We start from the raw sequence: 25,613 nt of genomic DNA, 5'->3' as shown, positions 1-25,613 counted from the left end.
TAAAGGTGATACCCTTAAGGTGATTAAAATAATAATTCCTTTTTTTTTTTTTTTTTTTTTTTTTTTCCTAGGAGAAAAAGGGTATATACTTATAATAGTATACAAAGCACCAGTAACTAAAAATGTTTTTTGGGTAAATGCTGAAGATAAACTGAGAATTAAATGCAGAAAAAACATCTCTTTTACAGATAAATTGATATAAGCCAAATGGGTCTTGCCTGTGTAAGTTATTTGTAAATGATTCTTTACCTTCTTCAAACAGAACCCAGGCAAACTGTCAAGGAGCATCTGAAGCAACTGCCTTTATAAATAGAATGAACATGCTGTTGGTTTCACTTGTCATCTTTAGATTGCAGTGAATCTACTTACTGTGGTGTGAATTTAAACTAATTCTGCCATATTTTTCCTGATACTGAAGCACATAATCTTATAGGCCTATTACTTAGCAAAAAATGCACTTTAATTCATTAAAAACAATCTCTATACTTACAGCATCACCAAGTTTTGATCTCAGATATTTCACAGAATCACAGAATCACAGAATTTCTAGGTTGGAAGAGACCTCACGATCATTAGCCCATGGGACCTTTCCAATATACATTTGTAGTTTCTACAGCCAAGTGATATTGCTCTGAGATTAATAAGAATTTTACATTGTTTTAAATTATTCCTTTTATTGGTATATTTCAGGGAGAGTCCGCAATCATCAGAACAATGGCAGAAAATGTATGGCAGATGCTCTGGTAATGAAGTGTATCATATTAACCTGGAAGAAAGTACTTTTTTTGCTGAATATGAGGGGAAAAGCTTCACGTATGCTTCTTTCCATGCACATAAAAAGTATGCTTTTTTTTTTTATCAAGTATTAAAAATGTAAATAATAATTTGTTTTGCCCAAAATGTACCTCTGCATTTGAAGGTGCAATATTATACATTACTCTGTTTCTGGAATTAAATACACTAACACGTTCTTATACTAGTACTAATAAGTATATATTAATATATTATGTATTAGTGTATTATTATATTATACTAAAATATTTCATAGATATTCTTCTCTATGTTACAATTGGTCAGGAAAATCTTGTGTTGTTTTTTAAAGACAACTCAGTCTGAGAGATTAGAATATACAGAATAAGCCTGACAACCAGGAAGAATCATACCTTTGAGACAGGTTATATCAGAACACCAGTCTTTTTTTTTTTTTTCTTTTTTTTTTGATTTAGGAGTCAAAAATTTGATTTCCTTCACCGCATGTTCGTTTTTGGAAAATACTCAATTTTAAGGTAGTAATCGCTTAATCCTGGTGATTTTTCAAAATAAAAACATTTTGTTCAGTCAGATTGAATCTTAATGTTAACATATATTATGTTCCAGATCATTCATTTTTATTCAGTACTGCTATGTGAGTTGAATATACAAACTGAACATAAATCATGTATATTCATATGTATTTAACAAAATTATCATATACCAAACCCTAAACACTGATTTTATTCTCATACTTAGTGTGAGAAAAAGATTTTTTAGCTTTAACTCCCTTTTCTATCACTAATCAAATAGATTTTTAGAGGTGAATGGCAAAAATGAATTCGGAAAATGGTTTCCATTGCATGTGAATAATGGAACAATTTAACTTGATGAATACTTTTTCATGTCATGTATCCATTCTTATATTAAATATTTTCTCAGAAGGGACTATTCATCTTGTTGAAAAATTAACTGAAACAGTATTAGAAGAATACTCTGGGGATTAAGAAAAATGTTGGATTCAGATGCCAAGGGATTCATCAGCTCATAAAAACTGCTTGATCAGAAGTGGCCTATTTAGGAGATAACATTTTTCAAATTTATTTGTCCTCCAGAACTATACAAAATAGCAAATATACTGAAGACTCATTTCTGACAGTGGAAATTCTGGTGTATACAGAACTATGCAAAATGAACCATGCCTTTCCTTTTCTAATTAAGGTTTGGAGTCTGTCTGATTGGTGTTAGAAAGGAAGATAACAAAAACATTTTGCTGAATCCAGGTCCTCGCTATATCATGAGTTCTACAGATATATGCTTTTATATAAACATCACCAAAGAAGAAAATTCTGCTTTTAAGAACCAAGATAAGCATAGAAAAAGACATGAATCAAAATTATCGTATCATGGAGCTTCTAGGTTGCCTGTACACAGTATAATAGCCAGCATGGGTAAGTAAAAAAAATAAAATATATATATATATATCAATAAGTAGCACATTTATAGAAATACCATGTTTTAAGAAATACCAAGCTTTAAGAAATTAAAACATTAAAATAGAAATTGTATTAAACACTTGCCCTCTTATTTTCTAGAAAAGTATTTTTTTTTCTTTTATTTGAGAATATGGAGTTAAACTGTTTAAGATTGTTGTATATAAAATGTATGCAAACCAAAACAGGGGATAAAATCACATAGCTAATTTCTGTCATTCACAACTAGACTTTCACAGTAAATTTTCATAATCTTCTTTAATTACCAAAATGCCCTGTGCAATTTGCCTCAAAGCTGCTGTAACTGTATCTTACTCAGCAGACAGAGATAGCCCCCCCACCTCCCAGCATAACAAATGTTATCAAGAAGCTAGCAGACATACAAGGAGAAAAATCAGTATGGAAGATATGCCTATGATAGACTAAAAGTCAGAGCAAATGAGCCAAAAAAACCCCCTGCTTAATTAAGATAGAAAAACATGCTGTAAATCATGTAAAACTATCTTCGTTGTCAATTCTTAGTGATACTTGAGAACAATTTGAGCAGGTTCCAGAACTGAGATTTGGTGTAAATATATATATATATATATATATATATATATATATATATATATATATATATATACACACACACATGCATGCTCATATAAATACGCTATTATTAAAACCATCAAAAATATAAGTACTTTTTAGAATGGAGATTATGATTTTCACATACATGGAAATAGAATAAATTGATTTAGTACAAATTAATAAAGTAATTACACATTAGTAATTTCCATCAAGATTTTTCTTCTTTTCCATGGCAACCACTAGTAGATCTTACAACAAATAAGGAGATAAACAATCCCGTCCAAGTTTTTTTTCTCTCTCTCTCATTTCAGAAAATAACGTCTTAAAGTTAAAACAGACACTGGAAATTAAAAATTAAAGTGAATTAAAACAAAGTAAGAATTCAAGTGTCAACTTCTCATGGAGATTTTAGAAATATGAACATATCTAGTGAGTTGTTACATGCATTGGCAAATTTATAACTATTATTAAATGATATTCATCAATCAAATAAATCTATAGGAGATGCATACAATATGGATTAATTACAAATAGTATATATACTCTTGGTTAGAGAAAATGCAGTTTTTCAGGAAAGGGCTTCTTCAAGTATAGTTTAAATATTTGTTATATTTTAATGCAATAAACACAAATAATCAATACAGTATTCCTTTCAATCTTTGGGTGTGTGGGTCAGATAATCCCCATGAAATATGGGAATCTTATTTAAATGTTTTGACAACCACATTGAGAAAACAATTTCAACACTACTTCAGGGACAGTGGCTATCGATTTACAAGACACAGGATGTCGAACATCCAGCGGACCTACACTAGCTCTTCCTTCTGAGGGAGGTAAAGAGGGCAGACGGCCCAGCATAGCACCTGTTTTGGAGGTTGCAGACTCATCCTCACTTCAGACATGTGACCTGCTAAGTGACCAGTCAGAAGATGAAACTACCCCATCGGATGATGAAGTCTCTGCAGGCTTAGAGTACGTATATTCAATATAAACTAAACAGTATTTGAAATACTAATAGCATGTAAAAACAAGCATGGATAATTTTTGGACACGCAGATCAATCCAAGTTTTAGCAAGCAAGAGACAAAGGCCAGTTATGGAAACATTTCCTTTTTAAGAAATGCCATTGTCTGTTAGCAGAAGACTGTTATGCCCATTTTGAAATAAAAACAGATCAACTCCTCCATTTACTGGAGATTTTCTACACTCTATTAAAGATTTAGATGTGTAGAGCAATTTATTTTATAGCATAGACAAAGTAACATTCCTGAGCGTTTTTGTACACTTCATAGTTATAAGGACTACTTAACTAAGTTGTAAATGGATAAGTACTTCTGTCCTGACGATCAGGTCATTTAACAAGCTTGTTAACGTAGAACAATAGGCATAAGCATCTGACTTCAAAACGTAGGAGCAAAAAAAGCAATATGAGGCAAACTAATCTAAATTATATGTATGTTACTGAAAGCAATGATGCATTGCTCACATAAATGCTCAAAAACAAATCCTTTAACTGCTGTACAGATAAGCAATTATGTTTATTGGAATACTGACAGGGATATTAAAACTGAAATACACAATTAAGCCTATGGCTCACCTAGCACAGTTTCCTATCTCCAACAGCGGGAAGTATGAGAGGTCCCATGGAAGATCACAAAAATCCAATGAAAAAAATAATATAAGAAGTCATCTTCAGTCTTCAAACTGAAATAACAGAGCATAAAAGGCTTCCTATTTTCTCAGTGTCCCCTGATGGCTGTGGATATTGTACATATCATGTATGTACAACTGAAAAACTTTCTAACTTCTGTTGCAAGTGACAGTCTTCCTTGCTACCACCCAGATTATTAAAAATGAAAGCCAATTAGAAAGCTCATCTCAGGTAAAAGAAGGTAATGGCCTCTTTCAGTCTTATTGAGTTTTTGAAAGACAAATGGAGAAGGAAGAAGTCCCACTATGACTTCTAGGCTTTTTTATATCTTTATTTTCCTTTGTTAGAAATTTTTTGTATGTGTATTGAAAACACTAGAGCAATGAACTACAATACATCAGCCCAATTCTAAAGATGCCTATACACAAAAAAATACCAATCAGATTTCCTTCATTCCACAAAAATGTGACAGCTTTCATTAAATTTTATAGAATTGGTCAAAGATACAAAATACATTCTTTATTAGCTTTACACACTTCAGTCTATTAAACTACAAATAGCTACAAAACTTAGACATAGGTAAAAAATTGCATAGAACAGTTGCAAGGTCACTTGTGTGTTTCAGTAATTGGCTATATTGAAAAATGTTTTTTCTACTCCCCTAGGTATGCCAAAGGCTATCCTCCTTACTCTCCTTATATTGGAAGCTCTCCCACATTTTGTCACCTTCTGCATGAAAAAGTACCCTTCTGTTGTCTAAGATTAGATAAGGTAAAAGGAGTTTCTGTTACTGCATGAAACTGCATTTGCATTTGTCTTTTGCGTCAGTTAAATTCTGGTTTTAGCTTAGAGATAAGCTTTATTTAGTACCTACTAAGTTTTCTCACCCTTTTCATCACCAAGTATTTGTTTATGTCTACTCAGGTCTGTATCGGGTCAGCTGATACAATTTTCTATTTCTAGTCATAAAACCCTTCAATGTCACAGCTAAGTCTTTATTCAGGCTGGGAGATGAGGGGTTGGAAAACTGCCTGGCAGAGAAGGACCTGGGAGTATTGGTTGATAGTTGGCTGAATATGAGCCAGCAGTGTGCTCAGGTGGCCAACAGCATCCTGGCTTGCATAAGAAGCAGTGTGGCCAGCAGGGCTAGGGAAGTGATTTTCCCCCTGTACTCGGCTCTGGTGAGGCCGCACCTCGAGTACTGTGTTCAGTTTTGGGCCCCTCGCTACAAGAAGGACATGGCTCTGGATGCTCGAGAGAGTCCAGAGAAGGGTGACGAAGCTGGTGAGGGGTCTGGAGAACAAGTCTTATGAGGAGCGGCTGAGGGAGCTGGGTTTGTTCAGCCTGGAGAAGAGGAGGCTTGGGACGACCTTATCACAATCTATAGGTACATTTAAGGAGGCTGTAGCAAGGTGGGGCTTGGTCTGTTCTCCCATGTGCCTGGCGACAGGATGAGGGGGAATGGGCTAAAGTTGCACCAAGGGAGTTTTAGATCGGATGTTAGGAAGAATTTATTTACCGAAAGGGTTGTTAGGCATTGGAATGGGCTGCCCAAGGAAGTGGTTGAGTCACCATCCCTGGAGGTCTTTAAAAGACGTTTAGATGTAGAGCTTAGGGATATGGTTTAGTGGAGGACTTGTTAGTGTTAGGTCAGAGGTTGGACTAGGTGATCTTGGAGGTCTCTTCCAACCTAGATAAATCTGTGATTCTGAGACGATTCTGTGATTCATACCCACTGAACTTTTTTCTTATTTTGATTTTAGGGGTGCCAGCATAACTACTATGAAGATGCCAAAGCCTATGGATTCAAAAATAAATTGATTATAGTTGCAGCAGAAACTGCTGGGAATGGCTTATATAATTTTATTGTGCCACTCAGAGCTTATTACCGACCGAAGAAAGAACTAAATCCCATTGTATTACTCCTGGATAACCCGTACGTAGACTTTAGAAATATTATTCTCTATTTATTGTTCTTTTTTTTTTTATGATAACATTTTAAAATCATTTACCATTACTTTGATAGATGATCACTCTTCACATGACCAACTTAAAATCAAAAACATTATGGCACGTATAAGTTTGCAAAGTTGGTGACAAAAAATAGTACCCTATATGCATTGTCACATACAACATTGACTTTCTGCTGACTGTAAAAGGTCAAAATTTTTATGTCCTTATTATTGACTGCTGATGTTTCAGTGGTATTTCTTAAAACACCTCAAATAAAATGAGTAGTTCCTAAAATTAAATAACTTCATAACTGCTATATAAAGATCAATCCGTGCAACAGTTTTATAGCTACGAAACAGCACTTCAAACCCTAACTTCAAAAAAGCACTTAAACATCTGGACCAGATAAGAATATTAATAATTTTAGACAAGATAAGCAGTTCTTTAAGCCATTAGGACCCACCTCCCACCCCCCTTTCTCTGTGATTATATAAAATCGTGGAAGAAGATTAAAACCTGAAATATTGTTGTAAATACCACATCTGTATGGTGACAACTGGAATTATTATTAGACAAATTCTCTAGCAAGACCACTTACAAGTTCACATTGAATATACAACTTTTTTTTGCAGCACTTTGGTGATGCTTAAGTATGTACAACCACAATCTGGAAGACATGCAAATAGAGGTTAGCCAGATGCAGAATATTAGACCAAACTGTGACTTAAAGAAATGGTAGCAACAGAAATGTACAGATTTTGATTCCAGACTGACACTTGTTTGCATATATATGTTCTGGTTTATTATAAGTGATTTTTTTTACGTACAGATCTTCAGTGAAGTATCCTACCTAGCCTCAAACAGCTCTTTAATGTATCTATATATGCTGGTGTTTGCAAAACAAATGTTTTATGTTTATATGTGTCATGGCATAAAATTTAAATTAAAAATACGAGCACACAGTGACCTCTAGTGTCCTATTTACTATAGTGCCTGAGTTATACTTTAACACTGTTGTGATATTTTACAGCTAAAAACACTTTTCATAAGCAGAAATTAAAGTTGTGGTTGTTAAACTAATACCCTTAGTGTTGCACTCTCTACACAGCATTTTCTTTGACTCCTCCCATCATTCAGTGAGGCTGCAGAGGCCTAGCTGAAAAGCGAAAGTGCTTTTCATACGTGCACTAGTCAGAATTCATGCTGCCATTCAAGTCAATTGGAATTTTTAAATTACTTCACTGGACTTAGGAATTCAGCTACTTTTGACGAAAATATCCGTGCCTTGTTGCTATATTCTTATTTTCTGTTTATTGTAGCAATTTATTACAGTATGACCATTCTGACATATATCTCATGTTTTAAGATTTCACTCATTTCTCAGTATGTAAAAAGAAAGCCACTAAAACTTCTGAATAAAGAAACAATAAAATAATATTAGATTTCATGTTCTGTTTTAAAAATAAGGTTTCCTCTAAGATTTTCTCATCAACTTGAATAGTTACTGGCACTATTGGCACTAAAACCAAATGATGATTCTACTTTTAAATACTGCTAATTCATGCATTGGAGTATAAGTTGGCAGTATGTCTTTGGAATCAGTCATTCGTTTTTATATTTGAAATTGTACTGTGCCATAAAATTTCTGATTTAAGAGGTGCATTTATTAATATAAGCATGTTAATTCTGATCATTCTTTACAATTACAGAAAACTGTTAATTCACAGCTTTCTGCAAACCTATCTCCTTTTTAAAGAGATAATACTGCCAATGTCTTTAAAAAGTTTATTTTTTATTTTGTAAAAAAATCACATGCTGAATCACATTGAAGTATTTTAGAAGAGATGCTGCTGTTGTGATATTGTGTTTCATTTTGTAATCCCATCTGCTGCTTAGGCCAGATATGCATTTTCTGGATGCAATCTGTTGGTTTCCAATGGTTTACTACATGGTGGGCTCTATCGACAAGTAGGTGAAGTAACTGTTAGAAAACTTAACATTGTAGTGCTCAGTGGTATGTTCTGTGTATTGTCAATGCATGTTTAAATGTGTCTTGTATTTGAAGATGATCTATTTGCATGCATAGTTTGTGTCTGTGTGCAACAGTTTAGGATTTCAAGTTTCTGATTTCTGAAGGATACAGTTAGTGAAAAGAATGAGAGGGAATGCAAGTTAGTATCTTCAAAAACAAAACAACAATTTATTAATATGTATCTAGAAATTGACAGATAATAGCCCTGATTCTAGTGTCATCCAATACTTGTCAGATTTGTTTGCATTTACAGACTGGGGTTTAGCAAAGATAGCTATAGAACATACTAAAAATGATAATTCTAAATGTATCCAACAGTCCTCATTTTCTGCTACATAAAATAATCGCCTAGTCCTGTCTTCAGAAATTCTGCTAATACATGTTCGCATCTCTAAGTTTAGCCACATGGATTTAACATAAAAATCAGGCAGAAATGAATGGATCAATTGCTCATTAGCATTTTACTAATATCCCTTGTATAGAGTGTCAAATCAAAGAAAATGGTTTACTTCACTACACAGCTAATAATACTGCCCATAATACTCATTCTCCAGATGGAAATCAATCACTTAATTTGCTGTCCTGAATTAACAGAAACCAGTTTTTCAGAGAAAATTCTAGAGATTCAACATTTTTCAGTTTCAACCTGTTGTAACAAGAGCTTTAAAACTACTTGTAATAGTGATACAGTTTCAGATTTATTTTGGCAGTATCACAGTCATTGTGAGATTTTCAGTGAATCTACAGAACTGTTTTTCACTTTCCAGATTTTTCTCTAACCCAAAAAGGTATCTTGAGTTGTTAATAGCTACTATTGGTTTTTTTTTTTTTTTTTTTTTTTTTTTAAATCTCTTAATTCCCTAATGATTATAGAAAATTACCTAAAAACTATAGAAAATTACCTAATAACTATAGAAAAAAATCATACCAGCAGAATAATCAAATTGACTCAAAGTATTCAAAGTAATTAATAACTCAAAAATGTTTGTGTTTTTATTAATGTGGGAAATTCAGTTTAATACAATTCACTGAATTTATTTCATTTATTTCAAAGAGGAAATCACCAAACCCTTCCCTAAATATTGCATTTTATTTTATTTTTTTTTAAGAGCTGGATGCCTAAAATGGCTGTGTGCCATCTTTAAAAGAAGTGATTATGCAGAGTTCTCCAATCTACAGTTATACTAGCATGTACAGTTGTACTTTAAACCACTTTAAACTCTTGCTACTATAACTAGTCAGACTCTGTAGTTTATTTTTTGACATCTATTTTCGTCAATGACAAGACTTAAAAATATAGTTCATACTTATTCTGTGTTTTCCAAAATGTGTTTTTAAATCACATGCAATTATTAGAACCTGATCATCGTTAGCTAAGAACTACAATTAAAAATACCCAGAGTTCCTTTCTTATTTAATGTCTATGCTATACATTTCCTAAGCATTTAAAGATGCCACCTACTACCTTTTATACCGTAATTATATTATATATTTGTTTTTGAAGAATATGTACAAAATGTAAAATAAATACCTAGAATTTCTATCCTTTTCCTTATTCCAAAATTTCAAAGTGAATTTATAATAGGATATGGAAACCTTGGAACCTTAGAAGATCAATGAGAAAATGAAAAAAATGAATCAGGATGGTGAAGACAATATTATAGATAATATCAATTATAGAATCACAGAATGGTTGTGGTTGGAAGGGACCTCTGAAGATCATGTAATCCACCTCCTCTGCCAATCACAATCACCTAGAGCACATTGCACAGCATGGCATCCAGATGGGTTTTGAATATCTCCAGAGAAGGAGACTCCACAACCTCTCTGGGCAAATTGTTCCAGTGCTCTGTCACCCTCACAGTAAAGAAGTGAGCTCTTATATTCAGGTGGAACTTTCTGTATTTCAATTTGTGCCCACTGCCTCCTCTCGTCCTGTCACTGGACGCAACTGAATTGCCAAATGAAAAGCAAATATAATAACAAAATAGCTTTTCTCTTTGGAAGTAAACATGAGGATGCAAAAATTTAGCTTTCAAATTTCCTCAAGAAACCATGAAATACCCTGCTCATTTTAACTTAAGAATTGCTACGTTTCTAGCAGACACACACACACACAAATGTATGCCATCACAAAAAAGTCCTTCCTAAACTCTTCAGAAAAGTGCTTTGTTTCTATGGAAAATGTTATTGTTAAAACAACTGAAACATGCTTCATTTTGGAAACAGACACTAGTTGCCTGTGATTGTTTCCTTTGGTTGAGCTCATAGGAGGTATTGAACAATATTGGAATATATTCACTATTCCAGCAAGGTGAAAAGTTTTCCTGAAGTACATCTGCTCCTAAACACATCATAAGAACACTGTAACTACATAAGTAAACCTAAAAGAGGAGTTTCTCAGACATACTGTTATTTTTTGTTTGTTTTTTAATTAACATTTTGAAACAAACGGTTGTGGGGAAGAGCAACCCAAGTCATTTTAGGTCCATTTATTGCCAAAAGTAACTACAACAAAGTGAGTTGTTGAAGCACATAAGGACATACAGTTTTCCCACATTAGTTTTAAAGGCTTATTTTAACAATCTGAAATAGTTTTATCATTTTAGCAAAAGAAGAGGGACCATAACCTACTGAAATACATTCTGTATAACTTCAAAGTCAAAATAATTATTCATATTCTATTCTATCAATTCATTAAGATGATACATTTAACACAGACTATATTGGAGGTTATAGTATGTACATGGAGATTCAGGGAACCAGCAACTCAGCATGTGATTTACCAATACCAACCATCACTAGTCTTTCAAGCGTTCCATATTTAAGTGACTTGTTTGTTTCTTTCTCCCTCTTTCTCTACACAAAAGCCTAGATGACTTATTAAGATGTGGGGTCACCTTTGCAGCTAATATGGTGGTGGTGGACAAAGAAAGTACGATGAGTGCTGAGGAAGACTACATGGCAGATGCTAAGACTATTGTAAACGTTCAAACACTTTTTAGGTAAGAGACTTTTTCAATCTATCTATACACCATTATTAATCATGAAATATCTAATAATGTGTTATATACTTAGATGAGAAATAATTCTTTTTTCTTTTCTTCTACTTCAATTTCTACTTAAATTGTGTCTTATATGGGCAAATCTGTTCACATAGCAATAAATCTTAGCAATAAACTTTTTCTTGGCATACTAAGATTTTCTTTTGAAATCTCAGATGATCATCCCAAAACAGGATGATTGATCATTTTTTAAAGTCAATTTACAGGTTTGCAGAAAAAGAAAGAAAGCTACTCTTGAAGACTTAGGACCAAAACTAGTTGAGAAAAAGTTTTTTTTTTCCTCAGTGCAGTCTTTTAGAGTAATGCTAAAGCCAATACTAAAACCAGATTCTTCTAAAGCAATAACTTCTAAAGCAGTAACCAATGCATTACTATGAAATTAGTTATAAGTGGTTGCATTTTGCGTACATGGTTTTGAAAAAAAAAAAAAACAACCTGTTTTGTAGGCACATTTGTGTAGTATTATGTATGACAACAAAAGACTAAGAACCATAAAAGAATGCTTAGTGACAAATGATCAGTATAGTAAATGGGCTAAGGAACCAGTTTTACGATGAAGAGATAAAAAATCCTGAGAACCACTCCTGATTAAAACCGCATATTCAATATATTGATTCAACAAGTACCTAAGGATACCAGTCACTTTAAACTGTGAAAAATTTCTTAGTTGCTTAAAAAAAAACCCACAAACAAACAAACAAAAACAAAAAAAACCCTCACAAAACCATATGTGTATATAAGCACTATACAGCCAAGTATGAAACACCTTCTTGATATAGAGGGTTCAGTGTCATTCAACACTACTGCCCTTTTGTGTGTCCATTTAACACGGGAGAGAGATGCATAGAAGTCTCTTGAAACTGTCAGTTTCTGAGAACTAAGCACATGAAAACAAAAGTATTTTAACAGATTTATTTTAATACACCTGCAACTACATAGCTAAATGCTGTCAGCATTATTGCATGTGCTCAGAAGGAGCAAAATCAATGTTGCATAGGAAATTAGTTCTGACCTGTTTTAACTTTGAGCTTAGTTTTTGAATTTGTATCTGATTTTAGCATAGGTTTGTTTCATAATCATGCACAAATTAAAAATTAAAAATGAACTTGATCTGTGCAACATTCAGGTGTACTATTAACCATATCACATTAGGGTATCTCACTGAGACTTTGATATGCATCACTAAATTTTCCAGAAATACTTCTTACCCTAAAACATAAAACAGAAATATAAACTGAATAACAAAATTCAGTAAGGACTAATTGATTTTTCCACAGTTGTGTTCTACCTTGTCAAATGCTAAAAATAAATAAAAAAGAAATCGCAGTAACACCATAAATATCCAACTAGAACTTGCTGTATAATCATTCAGTTGTCTTGCACAATGCTTACAACTAGATAGCAGCTTTAACTCATGCATGAAATGTAAAATTCCAAGTATAGTTTAGTATGGTTCTAAGTCTGTCTTGTTCTTTTTGCAAACATCAAAATAAATATGTTATAAGAGTTAATATAACTTTTCTGAAAACTTTCTAAACTTTGTAAAGTATTGTATTTTATATATTTTTTAAATTTTTATTTTTTTTTTCCTAGAACACATGCAAAACATTCACTATACTTTATGTAATATCAGAGTTGAAGAAATAACTAAACTTCAAAAAGAAGCATAAAATAGTGGCATTTACCTGTTTTGCAGGATAAACTACCTAGAAGACAGAGACCAAGGCTGAATCTCATTGATTTGATTGACTCAAATCAACCGATCTCATTAAGAACTGTGGACAGGCCTGAAAAGATGTTGCAAGTGTGCTGTAATACTGTTTGGCCTAGGTTGCCATTTCTAATAAATGTGTTCTGACATTATTCCCTGATTTACATAAATTAATCTTGCTTTTCCAGAAGGGTTGTTTTCCCCCCTCAACTCCCTTTAGGAACTAGATGTATTGTTGACAAGGTTATTAGCACCTTTAAGGCTAGAAATTGTTCCATACCAATTAAAGTTGTGACACTAGCTTATCTGACTTAATTATAGTTAAAAGGAGTGAAGAAGTGTGACTCAGTCATACAGAATTATAAAGGACTTTTTTAATCCTTTAGACAGAAAAGAACTAAGGAAAAATTACAAAAATAAAAGTACAAGGAGAAATTACTAGTTTGGGGCCGTGTCCTAGAGATGCTTTTCACTTCTTGCTGTAAAATTAGCCACCAACCATTGAGTTCCTATTGATAGCCACAAGTCTACCTGAGAAAAATAGGTTTCTAGCACAGATTCTCTGCCTAAGGAAAGAGCATTTATATTTACTTTATATTAATGGATTTAAATGTTGGTGTTTAGAAGTCCTGTTTAAGTTCTTATAAGCTAGCATTCTGATGCCTATGTTTCAAATACTACAAGAAGTATAGCAGTATCTATATAATCTATAGCAGTACATCTAACAACTAAAAAGTTCAACTGGGATCTGGCAATCAACACCAAATGAGGTTCATCTATAAATGAGGTTATGATGGCATTACATACTTTATCATCTTGGCTCAGGAAAAAACTAAATGCATCTCTCACTTGTCTGATTCTCAAATACCATTTCAACAGCAACCCATGTTTTCCATTAGACTGATCAAGGCTTTCTCCTCCCAGTCCAGCCATTTACTTTTACACACACACACACACATATATATATATATACACTTATAAGTGTGTATATATATAAGTATATATATAAGTATATATATATACACTTATATATATAAAAGTGTATATATATATATATATATATATAAGTGTGTATATATATATATATTATATATATATAAAACCAGAATGGAGTAGAGAAGAAGAATCTTGGCACAGAATTGGCCTGTTCTGGTGCTGAAAGCTTGCAGGCAGTGCCTTACACCAGGGACAAGAGGCAATCTGGCTTTGACAACCTGGAAAGTCTTTTCCCCTAATTCTGCTAGAGGGCACTCGAAGTATGAATTTTACCAATAGCAGGTTTGAAATAGATTTCCTAACCAAAGTCAGTTTTTACATCTTGGTGATGAACTAAATCAATTTTTAACAAATCTAGTAAATTGCAGATTTTCTGCTAGTTGTATAGATTTTATCATTAGATCAGGTGTTCAATTTACTGCTACTCTTAGTGCGAAATATTATACTGTTATTTGTCAAACCTGAATGCCTGCCCTTTAAACACAGCAGTACAAAACTTTTCAACCAGCAGAAGTTTCAGTAATTATTCACTATATGATGCAGAATTCATGCAAAAGAAATCAGGATTTAAAGAGGAAATTTATTCCTCAGAACTTTAAGAGATTTATTAAGCTCCTTAATAGATAAAAGTTCATACCTATAGAATATGACATTCTTAGGATTTTTACTTTTTAAACACATGATACATGTGCAGATGTATCACAGATGCATCTCAAGGGTATGGTTACTGTGTATTTAATCTGTGTATGCACACTATTACTTAAGTGCTTTATCTTTAGTAGGATATAGCAGACTGTGTAACTACTGCACCACTGAGAGTTGGTATCAGTCTTACTGTAAAAGCTAAGAAGCTACAGAAATTCCTAAGTGTACACAATGCCTTTTAGGGTACAGTGCCCACAAATGGTCATCATTAAGTGATTCAGATTCTCACCCAGTTTGCCAGCTCCATTAACTTATCCTTATACAATCATTCAATATTTGGTTACTCGCAGGGATGTAAGTGCTAAAATAACAATGGTTAGCATTTCTATCATCACATGATCATTAAAAGTCTACTTTTTAGCTTCAACATACCTAGAAAACTATTGGAATAAGACATTAACACGCATACTGGTAGGTAGCTTTTGAAATGTATTTCCCCACATTTAGGCTCTACATGAATTAATATTTCAGTGAAGCTCCTCACACAAGACTGAAGGTAAAGACTAAAGACATGGAATTGATTTGACACTAACTTACTAAGTTCGGGTTCCAAGAAAACCACACAAAAACGGTTGATGAGCACCGTTTCTTATTGGTATAAGATGACAGAGTTAAAGCTTTGCGTCAAGGTCTGTTCAAGAAAGCAAAGGTCATATCTCACATCTTTGCAAGGGAACTCAACCACAGATTTCTCCGAGTTTGACAAATACTTCCCTGGAAGAGGAACTAGAACAGAGCAGCTTTTATTTTTTTTTTTTAAACAGACAATTGCTCAAAAACTCCTTTTCATCATGGAAGTGATTGTGTAGACGTATGAAGATACTGCCAGTGTATGAAGGCAGACAGATTTTAAATCACATTTTGTACAAAATCTAGAGGTCCTGGGAGAAGAAAGCTTGCATCTCAGTATCACTAACCACTACTCCTAGACAGGCTGAAGTAATGTGCTGACAGGAAATTCAGAGAGAACAAACACAAGATACTAAGCACAGGAAGGAATAGCCTTGTGAAGCATTGCAGGTTAGGGAGCAGCTCTGCTGGGAAGAATCTGAGGGGCTTGGCAGACAGCAAGCTGAGCATGGGCTGACAGCATGCTCTGGCAGCAAAGGCCAACACAACTGTAAGCCGATAGCATCTTGGGCTGTGTTAATAGGAGCATGGCCAGTAGATGGAGAGAAGCAATAATCCCCCTCTACCCAGCACACGTTAAACTGAACCTAGACACTGTATCCAATTTTCAAGCCTTGATACAGCAAAGACATGGATAAACTGGAGGAAGTTCAACAGGAGATCACTAAGGCGGTCACAGGCAGAAGCAGATGCCCTGTGAGAAGCTGAGAGAGCAGGATTTACTCAGCCTAGTGAACAGGGAGACAAACGGAGGATTTAACAGTCATCTTAGAACTTGAAAAAAAAGGAAGAATGTAAGCTGAGACAAGAGAGGCTCAAACTGGATGTACTGAAAACCTTTTCCCTCTTGAGGACAGGCAAACTATAGAACTAAACACACAGGGAAGCTGCGCAGCCTCTGTCCTTGGAGGTTTTCAAGACCTGACTGGAAAAAGCCCTGAGCAACTGGGTCCGAACTCATAGCTACCCATACTTTGAAGGAGGTGTTAGGCTAGAGGCTTCCTTGTAACATGAATTATCCTTCAATTTTTCTACAAACAACAGTTTTAAATTCAAAGTCACACCTGGAATACTGTGTCCAGTTCTGGACTCCGCAGTACAAGAGAGACATAGATACACTGGAGAGTCCAGCAAAGCACAAAGATGTTCAAGGGACTGAAACATCTCTCCTATGAGGAAAGGCTGGAGAGCTGGGACTGTTTAGCCTGAAGAAGAAAAAGCTCGGGGATGTCTCGATGCATACATTTTTACTGGGAGGATGACTGCAACAGGTTCAGCAGAGGGGTTGTGGACTCTTCCTCTTCAAAGATACTCAAAATCCATCTGGACACAGTCTTAGATGCTACAATATTCTCAATAATGCTTGCAAATCTTTGCTGTTTGCTATCTGTAGACCATCTGTTTGTATTCACCTATCAGTGACATTTTTTTTTTTAAATAAAAAACACTCCTTCATGATTGACTCATTTGGGAGAACATACTTTACAATAGTGAATCACTGGCACTGAGAACTAGAGAAAGTCAGGCAGTAGTTGCCACTTAGAATTTGCTGATTCCAAAAGTAACATCCACAATACTCCAACCCATGGCGAGTAGCAAACAATGGCTTTATTCCCCATGATAGCACCTGAGTTTCTTAGTGACCTGTAATCATTTTATCCCAGGATAAAGAGTATTTTCTAGGTTTCTTTGTATAGTGAGGGGAAATAAAAACATGCCAATCATTCTGGAATGATCTGATAACAAAGAAGGAAGCTTAAGTGATCGTAAAGCAATAAAATGTAACAGATTATTTTTATCTGAACAAAACAGAGGCCAGGATGTTTTAGTCATTAATATTACAATTTTCTACTATCATATGTAAATAAATACTTTCAGGATCAGAAGAGATTACAAATACATGTCTCATTTTCTTAAGAGATTAATTTACAGAGGAAATAAATAATGAGTTCTAGTCCAAATAGCGTAGCCTTTGCATAGGGTAACCTACAAATCTTTTTCCTTGTGAGATAGCTGAGGTTTGGGTCTTCAGAGTCAGCTTCATGAAAATCTCTTATTCAGCCAGGTCAGAGTTAAATTTCCTTCACTGTTTTTTGTTATTGAAAGTCTGAAATAGTGTTAACTTTGAAATATTTACACATGCAAAATATTTGTGAGAACACAGATATACATAAACATACATTTGCTCAGCAATTTTAAGTTCCTACAGTCCCAAGAAGTGCTAATTCTAGTCCAGATTACTCAGTCTGTAGACACAGACCATATAAACAGAACTAAAAATAAAAAGGAAATAGTACATAAGCTAGCTGTAATCAAATGGTATAGTTTACATACAACTGGATACCAAGAAAAGGCTAAATAGTTCTGCATTTTTTATTTCCTACAGATTTCTGTAATTTTAAAAATAATTAAATAAAAGCTCTGGTAATTAAATAGTTCCTTTCTAGCATTTAAATAGAATGTAAGCTTGACCTTCAAATGTACATTTGCTTCTTTGTGAATTCTACAGAGAGTATTTGTAGAAGTTCCCTCTGCTATTATAACAGCTTTTCATTGTACCAAAAAAGGTGCAGTTTTCATGCACTTAATAAAAACATGGACATAAACACAAATCATAGCATTATATAGAGCCTTACACTTGTGATTTGTTGTAATTAGAGCTATAACTGTAACGTTCTTTTAAAATACAGGTTGTTCTCAAGCCTAAGCATTATCACAGAACTAACTCACCCAGCCAATATGAGATTCATGCAGTTCAGAGCCAAAGACTGCTATTCTCTTGCTCTATCCAAATTGGAAAAGGTAAGGAGATTTGCCCTTCTCCCCCTCCACCCCCAATGTAAATATTACTGTTTGAATACATTTTCTTATTTTTTCTTTCAAACAATTATTCAAGAACAAGTGGAAACAGTGAAATTATTTTATGGTTGTAGCAGCAACGTAAAAGCAAGACAAACAGTATCACGATATCGGTTTGCAAATACAGATCTCTCTTCAGTCACCTTCTCCCTAGTCCCATTTGCTATTAATCTAGGTATTATTGCTAGGTTTTCTCACATAGCCTCCTGTTCTCATCACCTCATGAATCTTAGTTATCTTGGCAAATTTGAATTCATGCTGAAATCGTTTTCATTATACAGAAATGAACATATGACTTCCATTTCCTAGCTGTACAATATAGTCCTAGATTCTGGGAGTAAATTTCAGATTTCAAGTATTTACCCTATTCACTACATGATGTTGACATAGTGTTGACATGTGTTCACAAATTAATGTAAAAAAAACATTTAGTAGAAGCTTATCTTCACAGGCCAGCTCCAAGTTTCTTACATGGGAATGGAATTGTGTAAACTCAGCCTGCCTAGAGGCGATGGCCTAAGTTTTATAAGAATCAACCTTTAACTCAGTTGACTATCAAGTTACATTTTGATCACAAATACATGGGTGATGTTTTGTGATTTGTCAGCCTTTGCCTGAAAGAGAAGGAAGGCTTCATCTCATTTAGATGGTATTCTGATTTGCACTTAAAAGGAGAACAACGAAGAAGCTAGACAAAAATTGTTACGGATAGAGGAGCAGTTTGCATTAGGAGGCATGTTTTTCATTCGTATTATGCCACTCCCACTATCCCTAAAGATTTTTACCTGTGACTCCTGCATTTTACGACTCCCTTTCCTCTATGGTAATTGCAGGACGAATAAGCTGGAACAGCACACCAGAAGGCTGTTCTGCCATTCAGCAAGACCTGGACAGGCTGGAGAGATGGGTAGGAGGAAACCAAATGAGGTTTAATAAGAGCAAGTGTAGAGTCCTGCACCTGGGAAGGAACAACCCGAAGTGTCAGTACAGACTGGGGGACGGCCTGCTGGAGAAGAGCTCTGAGGAGAAGGACCTGGGGGTCCTGGTGGACAACAGGTTGACCATGAGCCGGCAGTGTGCCCTCATGGCCAAGAGGGCCAATGGGATCCTGGCGTGCATTAAAAGGAGCATAGCCATCAGGTCAAGGGAGGTGATCCTCGCCCTCTACTCTGCCCTGGTCAGGCCTCACCTGGAGTACTGTGTCCAGTTCTGGACTCCCCAGTACAAGAAAGACAGGGATCTCCTGGAAAGAGTCCAGCGGAGGGCCACAAAGATGATACGGGGCCTGGAGCATCTTCCTTATGAAGAAAGGCTGAGAGACCTGGGTCTGCTCAGCCTGGAGAAAAGCAGACTGAGAGGGGATCTCATCAATGTGTATAAATACTTGAGGTGTGGGAGACAGAGGGATTTGGCCAACCTCTTTTCAGTGGTTTGCAGGGACAGGACAAGGAGTAATTGTCACGAGATAGAGCACATGAAGTTCCGCATCGACACATGAAAGAACTTCTTCACAGTAAGGGTGACAGAGCACTGGAACAGGCTGCCTAGGGAGGTTATAGAGTCTCCTTCTCTGGAGATATTTAAGGCCCATTGGATGCCTACTTGGGCAGCCTGCTCTAAGGAAGCTGCTTTGGCAGGGGGGTTGGACCCAATAATCTCCTGAGGTCCCTTCCAACCCCTTCAATTCTGTGATTCTGTAACTGGCTGGAATCATGCACTGGCAATTTAGAGTATCCACTGTCAACAGCTGAAAGACCTTCAATACAGTGTTTCACCTACTGCAAAATTATTTTTTAAAATACTCCCTTAATCCATACAACTTAATGACATGGGGAAGAAAGAATAGGAATAACTTTTTTTTTTTTTTTCCCCTCAGTATATAGTATCTACAGTTGCTTCTGGACTATTCAATGGATGGTTAACGTATCAATTCCAATGCAATGAAACCAAGATTTTAATCTCATTTCTCTCTCTTGCCTTATACAAGCTCCCTTTTTTACCCAGCACAGATACTGAAAATAATTAGAAATATTATAACTTCTGTAATTTTATGTATTGCACAAATGCAAAGTTGTGGGCATAGGTTGGAAGCTGAACAGTTAACTTATTTCCTATCCAAACCATTCTATGCTGAAATAGCAGTAGATAATTTACCTTAAAAGAACATTTTCTTTATTGCGATTGAAGTTGTCTGCTGTTGATATTTCCCATTCATTCCATCTTAATGTTTGCAGGGAACACTTCACAGGTGGTGCTGGAGTTCATTAAGTGTTCCAGAACTCCCTCATGCAAAATCAAAGACAATTAAGAACTTGAGTAAAAATTATCTAATGCAGTCAAATGTACAGTCGATGATTATTTCTGCATTAAGCATCCCATTTTCAGAAAGACTTCAAAAGTCAGACTAGTTGTCTTCAGATAGCACTCAAACAAGCATGCAAGATTTACTTTTCAACCTAATGGGCTATGGAAGAAAGATACACATCTTGTGTAGATGTGAAGTCCATCTGCTGTTACAGCTGCAACTTTCCTCATTTTAAAAATAAATAGATCTGGACACCAATCTCAGCACTGACATAAGAGAAAGTAGTGGTCCTTTTATACAGCAGAGAAAAGGAAAACATAGTACTCACAGTTTAAACTTAGAACTTAGTTCTCCATTTGTCTTCGATAAGAAAAAAATGAAGTAAATGTTCCTGCTTTCTTGAAAAATGTTTAGAATACCTTGGATAAAATTCAGACTTTATTTTTTTATGATTTTTTTTTTTTTTACTATTTTGTAAGTAAATATTGCAGGTGTCGACAGAAGGATAAAATCTCTGAAGTGATCATTTTAAAATATGTGCATATATCTTTTCATCACACCAACACTGATTTCATACCTTCAAAGAGATAAGTATATATATATATTAGGTAAGCAGAAATCTGCCTTAAACATCCTAGCATATTTGCTATGACACATAAAAGTATGTTGCTTTTTTCAACTTCAGTTAAGGATAGAATCACAGAATCATCTAGGTTGGAAGAGACCTCCAAGACCACCTAGTCCAACCTCTGACCTAACACTAACAAGTCCTCCACTATGGCAAACGGTCTCCATTTGTTATTAATACTGATCAGGTTTTAAAACAGATTTGAAGTAACATTAAACAATAGCAAACAGGAATTAAATGTGAGTAATAAAAATATTGATTGGTGCCTCTTAAATGGTATAAATCTATCAGTTGAAGTGGATCTCTAATGATTTAGATCAGCTATAGCTCTGACTGATACCATATACATAGTTTGCATGCACATTTTGTTGTCGAACTGACAGATCTATAGAAAGCTTTTTCATATCTTCAACAAAAATGAATCTGTTCTTGCCAAAACAGTAGGACAGAAGCCATTAAGAACATAGTCCAAAATATTGTAATCTATTCCAAAGGTGAAGCGATATTGATCCAAAATCCCTTATGTCAAGAAAGAGACCGTAAAGAGGCTTCCATACCCAGATTTAAGTCATATCTCACATGGGCAACAACCAGCATTTACCAAAACTAGCCGTGCACTTACGTTTTCTCTGTAATAAGCCACTAAACATCATCACGTTTATATGTTCTTGGATAACTCCAAAACTGTGTTTCACATTATATCCTTATACATTCCATACAGCAAATTTGCATTGTTCGTACATACCAGTTAGATAGCAGTTTCACATTACTGTCTAAATTGGTGTAGAATATATTAAATGAAGATGGGCCCTACATCTCTTTCAACCACTGAAAGATATTCAAAACAAAGCTTCAGGTTACTTTGTAGTTGGTATTTTACAAGTTACATTTGAGACTAAAACCAAAATATCAGAGCCTTGATTTCTTCACTAGAAGCTACATGTATAAGGTCAAGATTTCACGTGCAACTCCTTACATCACATACCCATACCTCACACTCTGGCCTGGAGCTGAAAGACATTTCCCATCCCCTAACAAGGAGGTGCAGCACAGCCCTGGTGCCATGAAACCACTGTGACAAGCTCATTCATGTTTACATTAGCACAGCTTAGAATATCCTTGTGTGAACTGCATCCTGACTAGAAAGAACATAACAGCATTGACTGCTATGAAGGACTATGTGTTTATTTATTAATAGTAAAAAAAATAAAAATAAAATAAAATCGTGATAATAAGAGAGGAAAGAAGGAAATAAAATTAAAACATTATGAACTTGACCTGAGCAAATATAGTCTAGTATTCTGACAACAAGCAAACCCCAAAGGAAATAATTAATTGAAAATTAAATAGCCTTCATGAAGAAGGCATGGCAAATGCTAGGAACTTCCCAAAACCAGAAGGGTATTACTGTTTTCAAAGCAATAACAAGTGTAATTCTGAACTTCACATGAGCAAAGCCACAACCATAAGGAGAACACTGAGAATGAAGTTGTAATAAATGGCTTAGTCTTCAAAATATGACTATAATCAAAGTTTACCATTTATTAAAGGAATAGAGGTAAGCAAACAGTGCAGTGTGTGCCAGGTCTCTGCTCCACCAAGACGCACACCAGTTACATCAAGCAGCTGATTTTTATGCTCCTAGGCTGATACATATTCATTACTACTTCTAAAAAAAACAGGGTTATTATAGTTTCCGGAATCCAAACCCTCCTACTGGAGCATGCGTATCAGTCTCCGGTGGTCCCTCTGGGGGTCTCTTGTGCTGAAGGCTCATAGTCTTCCTCCCTCTTGTCCTTCTCCATTGTCCAACTTGGCTGTATGTCAGAGACTTGTGCAGCGTCCCCTGCAAGCTTTGTCTTTTAGTCGTTCTTCAGCTCTCCCCGTCTCCTTAATCTCCTGGCCAGATATCAGAGACTTGCAATAGTCATAATAGTTTGCGGTTATACTGAACTCCCCCAGATATCAGAGACTTCAAGGAAAAGCCTACAAATACATTTCCCTTCAAGCTCTCCATTGACACGAACTGCTAAAACATTCCTTTGCAAGATACAAGAACTATATACATTAACCACTCTGTTTTTCCTAGACTTGTGGTTATACAAGGGTCTTTAGGACAGAAGGTCACATTCATCATAGCATGTGGTCCTAGCCTTGTTCCATACTGACACGAATCAGATGAACATATTTCACAAAGTAAATAACTCCATCTATTAATAACAGTCTTAAAATGTCACCTAAGAATGTGCAGTTCTGTTGGATGCACTCATGCCGTGATCTTTTCTACTTATGTTCCTAGAAACAATCTATACTTTAAGTAGTTGTAACCCCTTCCTCGTGAATTCCAAAAAAGTGTCAGGGAAGGAACTGCTGAGCATCACATGAAATAAAACAGCTGGGATATTCTGATACATTTTGGGGTTCTACATCTGCAGTATTATCTGGAAAACCAATGAGTCTGCAGGTAATAAAGAAAAACTTCAACACAGCATGCTTGAGTAAAAGTTGTATTTCTTAAAAATCTCATTTAAGCAAGAATAAAGAAAAAGCAAGCTTGTAATAAGAGAAGAAAGGAAACAATATAAGAAATGTAATATATATGGGAAAAATAAACTTCCAAGCTTTCATTTTTAAATAATCCAAACAGGACCTATGCATCTATCTTCAAAATTCTGTATACAAACAAATTATTCCCCCAAAATATATCTTTTACTTTATCCTATCTTTCTTAGCACAAAATCAGAATCTGCAACAATTTTATCTAAACAGATGGACAGATAAACACAATACCTCAGTCACGATGTGATGATAGTCACTTCACAGCCAGTAACGTACATTTTTTTTTTTTTGCACAGCCTATAACATACATTATTTTTGATTCATGCCATAAAATGTTATAGAATGGATGTAGTTTTAATTTTAAAGTATTTGTTGTAAAACAAATCTTATGTTTTCTGTAATTCACGCAGAGATTTTCATTCACAACAGCAATTAAAGAAAAGTATCTTCTACTTTGCACTAAAAGAAAAACATTCAAAAACATAAACTAAACTACAAAAGAACTACATAAGTTGTTTCTGTGGCTTACACCAGTAGGTGTAATGTTATGCTTTGCTAGGTAAAATTGCTCTTTGTACTCTGAGACTGCTGCTTTCCTCAATTCTGTCTGAAATACACAACTTACTAGAAACACCCCTTTGCTGCTTGACCAGGGTATGTGAGCGCATGTTTGCATACATGCAGTTCACATGGTGAAGAAAAATTATGAGTCACAGAGAAAGTTAATAAAAATACAGAGCATTGCTCCAACCACACAAACAAATAAAAAAAAAAATATTAGGAGAAAAACCAAAACCAGGCATGTTTTTTTTTTTCTTTCTGTGCAAGATAATAGTCCTCCTTTCCTTTGCTTACGTTGAAACCTCTGCTCAGTACTTGTTCCACAGAAGCAGCATAAATCTTGACAATAAACATGAATCATGAAGGGCAGATTTAACCTCTTGAATTTAAACACATTGAATTTATTAGCCATAACAATGTATGTGATATTTCTTTCTACTGATTCAAAAGGAGAAGCAAGTCAAACAGATGCTTTTGAAAGTATGTGCAAAAAAACAAACAATACGCTTATGTACCTGGACACCTGCTTCTCTGGTTTTTCATTTAAACTGCTTGTTTAAAATAACATCTCTGCTGTGCTTTTAGTGGTTACATTCTTCCAAAAGGAAAATGCAACTCAAATTGATACTGTAGTATCAAATAAAATTGATCTTATAATAGTCTTGCATTGTAAGGGTAACTACAAAAATTCATAAGTTCTTACACTCTTGAAAAAGTAAGTAATTTAAAGAACAGACAATATTTTACTAGATTTTTAAGCAGGTTATAGGTTTTGAGAAATACGTGCTCTACATAAACACCTCTAAATAGTGGTGGACAGGATAGTATTGACAGTTTTAGTTAATGGGCTTATACTATAAGCCCTATGTCACACTCATACTTAACAAATAAAAACAAAACAAAAGAGTGTAGGTTTTTTTTGTTTGTTTGTTTTTGTTTAAAAACGTTTTATGACATAAAAGCACTAAGAAAAGAGGATTGTGACCCTACAGAAAAAAGGAGTACAACATCCTTTCCATTTAGCTTTGGTTTGGATACCTGGTTATTTGTTTGTAGAGACTATGCACAATGTCCAGCATACTAAAGTGAGTTGACAAGTATGAGAACAAACCTAAGTTGAATAGTATGGAAATAGGATCTTT

General features: G+C 34.8%; 1 protein-coding gene across 4 annotated transcripts in view; it reads left to right on the top strand.

Moving 5' to 3' along the window:
• Positions 1–25,613, top strand: part of KCNT2 (potassium sodium-activated channel subfamily T member 2) — a 149,304-nt gene that overhangs the window by 102,653 nt on the left and 21,038 nt on the right. For 3 of the 4 annotated variants that reach the window (XM_032191884.1, XM_032191883.1, XM_032191886.1), the window contains exons 17-24: positions 691–840; positions 1,972–2,201; positions 3,572–3,788; positions 5,133–5,238; positions 6,231–6,403; positions 8,317–8,388; positions 11,323–11,457; positions 18,250–18,361. In XM_032191884.1, coding sequence (XP_032047775.1) covers positions 691–840; positions 1,972–2,201; positions 3,572–3,788; positions 5,133–5,238; positions 6,231–6,403; positions 8,317–8,388; positions 11,323–11,457; positions 18,250–18,361 — 1,195 coding nt within the window. The remainder of the gene's footprint in view (positions 1–690; positions 841–1,971; positions 2,202–3,571; positions 3,789–5,132; positions 5,239–6,230; positions 6,404–8,316; positions 8,389–11,322; positions 11,458–18,249; positions 18,362–25,613) is intronic. The other variant, XM_032191885.1, reaches the window with a different exon arrangement.

This window comes from Aythya fuligula, chromosome 8, assembly GCF_009819795.1.
Source record: "Aythya fuligula isolate bAytFul2 chromosome 8, bAytFul2.pri, whole genome shotgun sequence".
Taxonomy (NCBI): Eukaryota; Metazoa; Chordata; class Aves; order Anseriformes; family Anatidae; genus Aythya; species Aythya fuligula.
Note: the sequence above shows the minus strand (reverse complement) of the source record. Positions and strands in the feature narration are given on the sequence as shown.